Source organism: Pangasianodon hypophthalmus, chromosome 17, assembly GCF_027358585.1.
Source record: "Pangasianodon hypophthalmus isolate fPanHyp1 chromosome 17, fPanHyp1.pri, whole genome shotgun sequence".
Taxonomy (NCBI): domain Eukaryota; kingdom Metazoa; phylum Chordata; class Actinopteri; order Siluriformes; family Pangasiidae; genus Pangasianodon; species Pangasianodon hypophthalmus.
This window is the reverse complement of record NC_069726.1, coordinates 1,117,643-1,126,584: the sequence shown is the minus strand read 5'-3', so window position 1 is coordinate 1,126,584 and position 8,942 is coordinate 1,117,643. Positions and strand designations below refer to the sequence as shown.

Below are 8,942 nucleotides of genomic sequence, written 5' to 3'. Positions count from 1 at the left end.
CTGGACACTCTCGACAGGCTACATTTTATTTTTGAGAAAAAGAAAATAGGTGTTGTTTTTCAGTGAGAGTGAGAGGTAGATAAACACCTGTCTGATCTAAAGTCTGCTAAACTGTTTTTAATCCTGTGGTTTATTTGTAGTCGGTGAGGATGTCAGAAAATAAACAAAATGGCGGTGTGAATTAAAGCAGCATGGACTGCTTAGATCAGGGGGTGTCCAATCTTCTCCACAAGAAGGTGAGTCTGGGTCCAGGTTTTCATTCCAACCCAGCAGAAGCCACACCTGAGTCTATTGTAAGCCAGGATCAACTGATTAAACAGGTGGAGTCAGGTGGTTGGTTGCAATGAAAACCTGCACCTCCATTGACTCTTTGTGGATAAGATTGGACACCCATGGCTTAGAGACTCAATCTATAGATCAGTATACACGTGAAGGAGATTTATAAATTGTGTAGGTTTTAAATAACACTTAGTTTCCTATTTTCTCCCAAAGTAATTGTTTGGTTCTGTATAAATTCAGCGCCGTGGTGGTGCTACATATTGTGAGGTCTTAATTGTTTTGTTTTTAAAAATTACAATTGTTAAAAACGTTGTTGGCAGCGGTGGGATTCGAACCCACGCCCCCGAAGAGACTGGAGCCTTAATCCAGCGCCTTAGACCGCTCGGCCACGCTACCATACAGGAGCCTGGTTGAGAAATTGCATATTAGAATAGACTAATTATACGCTTACTGTTTATATGACGAATAGTATTAGTTTCATTGTTGAGTAATGTAATATGCCTACGTGATATGTTAAGCGTAAATATGTTACTGAATTTAAAAATAAACACCGTAAACTAGTGTTGTCTAAAGGGAATCACCGGTAGCTCTATCCTTACTTGGTCAATCACGCAGTCGCGCGCCTGACATGATAGGATACATGAACCAATAGGTGAAAAATCTTGTTGCCTAGGAGACCATAAGAGCAGCTGCCCTCTTGTCTGTTATCTAGCTAACGAATTTAGCCAGTGGAGCAAAAATCTTGTTCGCTAGGTACCTGATAAACATAAATTGTGTTGTCTGTGTATTTATTTAGGAGTTTTTTAAATGTATTTGACGGTCTCGTATTTTTAAAACCTCGCTTTGCCCTATAATTTAAAAAAATGGAGAAATGTGTGTATTATTTTATTTTAAATAAAATATAGTCTCGTACACGGGTCTAAAGTAGCCGCCAATCCCCGCCTCCTGGACTAGGATTGGCTGTTACATAGTCACGTGCGTGAAGCTGATTGGACATGACGCGGACCAGTTCCTCAGCCTGTTTTCTCACCCTAACTTGACTCCCATTCCTTTTCATTTCGCCCTAAACAATTCATTTTAACCTTCATTTTCTAAACTGTGAACTATTTTAACAGTGTGTGAATATATTAACCCGTGTTCCTATTCAACTGCGAACGACTGTATTAAATTAAAGTGTCAGAATAACATAAATAAAAAGTTTCTAAAAACGAGCCAATAAGCGTCGAGTTATGCAAATTGCAGAATATTTAAAATTCCAGAAAGATATCCCTGAAATTGGGTTTTAGAAAACTTCGATTTGTAAGCACTCTATGTGAAACAGTATTTTATGATATCTTATTAGATGTGCTGGATTTCTTTTCAAAACACATCACAAAAATAAAGACCGGAATCTACCATGATCGAAAACACTGTTGTGTTCAATAAGATTGTTCCGTTGACAAATAAGCGTTTACATCAGTGAGGTATATCCTTACCTGTTACCTTAGAAATAAGGTTGCAGAATATGATGATTGGATTCAATGAATGTGTGATTATATTCCGCATTTATCAAGGAACCGCAACACCTTGATGAATCCTGTCTGATTCTTACATATTGTATAAAAATAGTTGATTTTTTTTATCGCGTTGTATTTATAATGAAGTTAATTATTTCGGGGAAACGTAAATGATTATTTTTTGAAGTTGTTCTTGTCGCTGTGGTGGATTTTTTGGTGTCAATGTTGTTGCTTGTCTATAGAGTAGAAAAATGAGCTCGTTTGATAAAACAGTGACGCCATTTCAAATTATTTGTACGCCCTGTACATGCCAGTGAAAAGAAAATGGCGACGTTGTGTCTTGATGACGTTTTAAAACGAAATGTTCTGGTGTAGTGCGGCATCCCGACGAGGTGGCCGAGTGGTTAAGGCGATGGACTGCTAATCCATTGTGCTCTGCACGCGTGGGTTCGAATCCCATCCTCGTCGATGCTTGTTTATTGTCGCTCACACTACACAGGAAAGTCAGCTGTTGTTATTGTTCATTACTTTACTCGCTGTTTTACAGCTACCAGTTCATCCTAATCCCTTGTATATCGTTTGGTACTTTGCAGTGGATGTCTTATTCAGAAAATAATATTAAAAATGATAAACCTTTAATATACTTTAATACATTTCTCATCTTCTCATTCTCCAGTAATCATAAACAGGTCACTGAGGTCCTCTGACACAGAGTGAATTCATCACTACTACTTTTATTCCAAACAAAAGACAAAGGTTATACAAACTTTATACCGAGTTGTAGAGGCGAAAATGCTAAAACTGGACACCTTTAATTGTCCTTTATATAAAGCAATTAAAAAATATGTATATGAGTGTGGCTTAGTGTAGCAAAGTCAATATCTCTTAAAGGAAAACTCAACACTGCATGAAATTAAGTAAGCACGTGCAACATATGATTCTTAAAAAGCATGCAAAATTTAAAGGAGATTGGACAACAGATGGCGCAACAACACTTTAAACAACAACACTTCCTAGCCCTTTCGTCTGCTTGGAACCAAACCAGTGCAGAAAGATTCAAGTGGCTTGACTCTTGGCTCCAGAGGTCTGGGAGAAATTTGAAACTAATCGGCCACTGGGGGGCGCTATCAAGTTTTCCATGCACATAAATGGTTTTATATACAGCAGTGTTTCACACAAACACACATACCTTTACAAACTAGTCCTACATTTTTCACTCAACCAGAATAAAACCAGTGCAGGAGATTTGCATGGACTCCTTAGAAAATAAAAAGTTGAACTTTTGATTCACATGACGGCAGGCAAAAAGATTTAGTGAAATGGCTATAACTTTTGAACGGAATGAGATATTTTCACCAGACTTGGCACACTTGTGTATGGGCTCAATCTGAGGTCACATGCACAAAATGGCGAGGCTTGGACACGTGGTGGCGCTATAACAGGACAAAACAAGCAATTGGCTGTAACTACGGAACCATTGGTCCAACTGACCTGATATTTTACATGCAGTGTCTTTGTCGAAAAACATGTCCACCATCGGCCAATTAATGTTCAGCAGCTATGAGATTAGGTTAATGAAGGCTGATTGGAACGAAACTTGGTGGACTTGCTTGACTCTTGACAGGCAAAAAAGTTCAAACATGAAATTGTCGCTAAATATGGAACCATTGGTTCAATCAACTTGAAATCTTGCAGGAAATGTCTTTGTCCAAGGTCCCATCGGGGTCCATGAGGACAGTTGTGAATCGCCATCTGCCAATCAGGGTTCAGCAGCTATTAGACAAGGTTAACGAAGGCCCTATCAGAACAAAACATGGTGGGCCTGTTTGACTCGCTGCCCCAGAAGTCTGTGCAAAATTTGAAAATAATTGGCCTCTGCGAGATTCTATCCCATTGTACGTGTGTAAATTATTGTATATCATGCACACACAGTATTTATATCATATGTTAGATCTCCTCATTCTGAACAACTTTGCCTCATGAAATATCTGAGATTATTTAAAAAAAAAAAAAAAAAAAAAAAAAAACACTTTTGTGAACTAGTCCTAGATTTTTTTTTACTCAATCACAACAAAACTAGTATAGTACAATTCTCTGGACTCTCTAAGTCAATAATTAATAAAAAAAAAATCATGTTGAACCTTTTTATTTAGATACTCATAACAAATGAAAAAAAGAGTGTGGCTTAGTGTAGCCAAGTCAATATCTCCTAAAGGAAAACTCAACACTGCAGGAAATCAAGTAAGCACATGCAACATATCTGATTCTTAAAAAGCATGCAAAATTTACAGGAGATTGGACAACAGATGGCGCAACAACACCTTCTTTATGGTAAATTCTCGTATATTTCTTAAAATTATCTAGCTTTTTCTTTTTTGATGTAGGTGCTTATAGGCTTGCACAATATTAAGTAATACCTTTTTATGCAAGTCATTAAAGGCACTGAAGTGCTTGGAACCCGATGATTACTACTTGCAGCTATAGTTATTTCAGGAACTTAACTTTCTTAAACCTTACTAAGGGCCGTGTTGTCACATGGCGCCGTGGCTTAGTTGGTTAAAGCGCCTGTCTAGTAAACAGGAGATCCTGGGTTCGAATCCCAGCGGTGCCTTTTATTTATCTACTTCTGCTTTTATGTCAAAACTTTAGCCTTCAAACATTTTTAATTATATCACCAAACAACTACAGATTTCCACCCTATTACTGTATTACACAGACAGGGTATGCATACATGTACCACGTGTACCATTTGGACGTTTTGTTTTGGAAGAGCACTGAATATAAATACTTATGAAACTATGCCTCATTGCGAGCTACTCCACACGAGGTTTCACAATCAAAAAATAAAATAAAACATCCTGACTGAAAACATCTTAAAACAGTCCTTTCGTCGCTTTGTTTTGACGTCACATCAGTGAGGTACTGTATGTTCTTATCTGTTTCTTAGGAAACCAGGTTACAAAAGATCACGATTAGATTCTTTGAATACGTGATTATATTTTGCATTATATTTTGTCAAGGAACAGCAACACCTCGATGAATTCTGTCTGATACATATGTATTTGTGAAGAAGAAAAAAAGTTTAATTTCTGGAAAGGCTTGTTGTGTTACCCTTAATGGCGCGTTGTTTATGTCGTCATCATTAAACACTTGTAGTTTATTTAGAATGTTGAAGAGGCGATTAAGATTCCAAACATAAGATGGTCGTCTTATGTATATTGTTTAAATATATATTAATTTAAAAATAATAATAATAAAGGAAAGAAAAGAAAAACATGTTGGCAGCGGTGGGATTCGAACCCACGCCTCCAGAGAGACTGGAGCCTAAATCCAGCGCCTTAGACCGCTCGGCCACGCTACCATGCTTATGAGTTTGACATGATGTCTTATCAATCTCTCTGAAGACCAACTTCACTAACTGAATCAGAAATTTTAGCATTTAACCTTTATTAACTTAGCTACCTGGTTAGAACGTTCTTAAGTAACTAATTAGTTGGAAGAGCCACAAAAGTCAAACAGTCACATAAATCAAATAACCAAAACGATGATGTAATATATTCATACACTACAGTTCACTAATTTTTACATATTACATTTTAGGAGCATTACTGTTTATCGAGTGTATTGTCACTGAATTATGTGAATGTAGCATTTAGCCTGTAGCTAGCTGCACAAGTTAGCAAACGCTAATTTGAGTGTTTTTTGTCTTAAAATGAGCATGTAAAATTAAGGCTGAAGTGAATATACATAATTAACCATTATTATTAACTTTATATTGAATGTTCATACGTTTTATGACTATGAGTTTACAATAAAAGAGTAAAACAAATTAGCATAACATTTAGCTAACAAGCCATTTTGAGGCGTTTTTTATTATTATTATTTTTAAACAATGATTGTTACACAGGGTTAGCAAAAGTCTGATAAAGTTTTTTTTTTTAGGTGAGGCTTTTTATTATTTAACAGTATTTTACTAAAGCACTGAAATATTTATGAGAGTTACATTAGTACTTACTAATTTACACAAACACTGACAACATTTGAGCCTAAAAGATTGCTTTATTTTAAAATCATTTTACATTTTAAATCACAATTTTCTCCAAGTTATATTTGCTGTTTATTTTACCTTCCATACTACAGATCATCCAACTACTTAAGACTGGACTACGGCCCAAATCGCATATATGAGAAGTCTAAATAAAATAATTATTATTAATAATATTAATAATAATAAGAAGAATATCAAAAAGGTTTTAAATTTTTGACTTCCAGTATTATAGTACTGTATAGTGCTCTGCCATTTTGACCCACTATTTTTCCAGTATTATGCATTTTTGGACATAATCACGGTCTTACTGAGGCCCAGGGCCTGGATTAACATAACGGTAAGGATCATAAAGATCCCTGTAGTAATCGTACGGATCATGGAGGCCATAGGAAGCATCCAAAGTCCCTTTGTCCTCAGACGATGACGCAGGAGCGTCTTCTTCATTCTCTTTTCCTGCTTTGTTGACGAGCAGAGAATTAATCGGGAGGTTAGATAGTGGAGGATCGCTCGCTTTTATAGGTCTTGGAGCATTTTCAATCAAGCAGTCGGGGTCCCAGTAAGGGTCACAGTCGTACTCCATCCCTCTGACGATGATGCTGGGAGGTTTTGCGACAGGTGGAGGAGTGGTGGAATGCGGCTCAGCGGCCTCAGAAGGGCCCTCAGTAGATGTACTTAGCTTACAGCTGGGGTGGTAACGTGGATCACAGGGTACAACGACAGCACCGGTGGGCACATAGACAATTCTGGGCTTACAGAGCGGGTCTTTGGGATTGCACAGGTATATAACATCAGACTGAGAGAGAGACAGCACTGGTGGATGGGTAGAGGGTGGAGGTGGAGGTTTGGTAGTGGGAGGTGGAGAAGTGGCTTCGGGAATCTGAAGACCTAAGAATTTCTGGTATTTGGAGGCGTCTGCGCCGTAGGTGTGCTCCAAGTGGCGCATTTGTTGGTAGAGCATCCGGATCTTGTCGATCTCATAGAGCTGTTCAGGAAGAAAAAAAAACAAAACAGAGGAAGTAAAGCAGCAAGAGAGACAGAGAGACAAACAGAGAGATAGACAACACTTACGCCCTCAAGGTGTCCAATGCTGCTGTAGTATCTATAGTAGGACTGGAAGTCTGGATCCTTTTGGTACCATTTTGGCTCAGCTGAACGGCGAGAACGCACCAGGAAATTATGCGCTTCAAACGGGTCGATACTTACAGACCGACCTGATTCTGAAATTAGATTATATTTAAGCAGCTTCATCTTCAAAATTTCAGCAATAACATTTCAAACTGAGTGGGTAAATTTATACTCATTACTATGTTTAATTTTTGTCAATAATGTCTGAATGGTTATTCTTTTATACTTTTATATCTATAATTTTCTCTGTTATTTCTAAGCTTTATATCTTTTATTTGCACAGATATTACTAATCAGCCTTCAAAATGGAGAAAAATGTGATATAAAGATCTTTACTGTTAGCTTTATCAGCAAGTTTTGTGAGAGGCGTCGCCTGCAGAAGAGCTGCACATGAGAAATGATCATTTAATATAAAAGAAATAAAACAAACAAATAAATAAAATGTCAGTATAACTGGATGTTGGTGATAAAAACTTACAAGGCAGGATTAAGAAACAGGACAAAGCCCCGACGACAGACATTGAGGAAGAGAACATCTCTGATACCTGAGTGGAATGAAGACAGTAAAACTGGTCATTGAGTTTCTAAAAAAATACTACACAATATAATAGTATATTTAATATGAACAGAAAAAGCTGATAAGTAACACACCTAAAATGTTTCAATACTTTCAGTCATTATTTATTTCATGGCTTTTGTTTTGTTTTTTGCTTTGTAAATGATACAGCTTAATATGTGAAGCTGAAACTTACATAATCTTATGAAATTTTGGTCAATTTAATTAAATTTGTTGTGTTTGGTACTTTTCTGGCTTTAAGACACAAATTATAAACTTATGGAGGACTCAAACACCCATTTTAGACAGAAAGACAAAATCAATTCTAATCACTGATAGACACTTTAATAATAATAATAATAATAATAATAATAACAACAACAATAGGAAATAAATACACAGTCCTACCTCTTGCGCTCTTTACTCAGCACTCAGGTATGAACTGTTAGAATGACAGTGTGGAATAAATACTTTTGAGCTGCCTGATAATTAAGTTCTTTATTCTGATTGGCTGTTGAAGCTTAATTAGCTCCTCCCACTTCAGAAATCCAAGACCAAGGGCCACTCCTAAAGTGGAACCTTGTGCTTTTGCGTACTTGTCTGTGACCTTGTGTGATTTCTGATATTTATGTCTTTTTTTCTGATCTGTGAATCCAAACGTGTCCCATTTCCAGGCAGTGCTACAGTCCCATTCCTCTGGATCTTATTAATAACCTCAGTGCTCTAAATCACATGTTGGATGCTGGAATTCTCCAGTAAACGCAGTTCTCTCCGGTTTGCTGTCTGCTTTGACGAACAGCTCAACACCTATGTTTAAAGAATAAAGCAGGAGAGCCGCAAAATTAAAGCCTTCCTCCCGTAGAAACAGCTGGAGATTTGTGCTTCAACATCTGCCTCTGTGCTAATGGGAGGGGGACAAAATCCTGTTTTTGTTAAAAAAAACAGCCACAAACGATAACCAGAAACGGCCATTATTGGGCACGACATAGAAAAATGAAAAAGCCCAAGAAAAACTTTCACTGAAAAATCCAGCTGTGTAGCAAAGACAGAACAGAATCAGAACAGAGAAATGAAAAACAAGCATGGTCTCCTGGTTATTAAAGATGACAGTCCTGTAGCAGGGGGAAGGTGGACATGGACTTGGACATGAGTAGTGATGGGGTTCAACAACCAGGTGTGAGAGAAGAAAGCAGGAATCCAAAATATGTTCCAAGCAAAACAGGATCATGATAATCAGACACTCAGTACTCATAACAGTCACATTGTTGTTCGGTTTTACACCTAGTCTCATCTTTACATGTGTTATTTATTTATTTATTTAAATAAAGGGGTCACTTGGCCTCAGAGACACTAAAATAAACCAACAGGGTTCATATCTCTGGAATAAAATATGAATATCTTATGATAGAAAAAGCACAAAAACAACCAAATTTTCAGA

The 8,942-nt window shown here is 37.1% G+C and overlaps 1 protein-coding gene and 5 non-coding genes across 6 annotated transcripts; 3 read left to right on the top strand and 3 right to left on the bottom strand.

Moving 5' to 3' along the window:
- Window positions 1-593: 593 nt before the first annotated feature.
- On the bottom strand, window positions 594-675 carry trnal-aag (transfer RNA leucine (anticodon AAG)). Its single transcript has one exon. It is a non-coding gene; the product is annotated as a tRNA-Leu (tRNA).
- A 1,056-nt stretch (window positions 676-1,731) lies between these two features.
- On the top strand, window positions 1,732-1,864 carry LOC113524202 (U8 small nucleolar RNA). The gene has a single exon (XR_003402518.3). It is a non-coding gene; the product is annotated as a U8 small nucleolar RNA (small nucleolar RNA).
- A 297-nt stretch (window positions 1,865-2,161) lies between these two features.
- Window positions 2,162-2,243, top strand: trnas-gcu (transfer RNA serine (anticodon GCU)). The gene has a single exon. It is a non-coding gene; the product is annotated as a tRNA-Ser (tRNA).
- A 2,069-nt stretch (window positions 2,244-4,312) lies between these two features.
- On the top strand, window positions 4,313-4,386 carry trnat-agu (transfer RNA threonine (anticodon AGU)). The gene has a single exon. It is a non-coding gene; the product is annotated as a tRNA-Thr (tRNA).
- A 668-nt stretch (window positions 4,387-5,054) lies between these two features.
- On the bottom strand, window positions 5,055-5,136 carry trnal-uag (transfer RNA leucine (anticodon UAG)). The gene has a single exon. It is a non-coding gene; the product is annotated as a tRNA-Leu (tRNA).
- Window positions 5,137-5,814: 678 nt separating this feature from the next.
- On the bottom strand, window positions 5,815-8,218 carry and3 (actinodin3). Its single transcript, XM_026910334.3, has 5 exons — window positions 7,913-8,218; window positions 7,427-7,493; window positions 7,285-7,332; window positions 6,892-7,040; window positions 5,815-6,805 (listed from the first exon to the last, which is right to left on the bottom strand). The coding sequence occupies exons 2-5, from the start codon at window positions 7,482-7,484 to the stop codon at window positions 6,128-6,130; spliced, it is 933 nt and encodes a 310-aa protein (XP_026766135.1). The 5' UTR covers window positions 7,485-7,493; window positions 7,913-8,218; the 3' UTR covers window positions 5,815-6,127.
- Between the last annotated feature and the right edge of the window lie 724 nt (window positions 8,219-8,942).

Excerpts from the sequence above, each read along its gene's own strand:
- and3 (XM_026910334.3), bottom strand. The coding sequence starts at position 7,484 with ATGTTCTCTTCCTCAATGTCTGTCGTCGGGGCTTTGTCCTGTTTCTTA. Across the intron at positions 7,333-7,426 it reads CTGTTTCTTAATCCTGCCTT|CTCTTCTGCAGGCGACGCCT; the intron begins GTAAGTTTTTAT and ends TCTCATGTGCAG. Across the intron at positions 6,806-6,891 it reads GCATTGGACACCTTGAGGGC|CTCTATGAGATCGACAAGAT; the intron begins GTAAGTGTTGTC and ends CTTCCTGAACAG.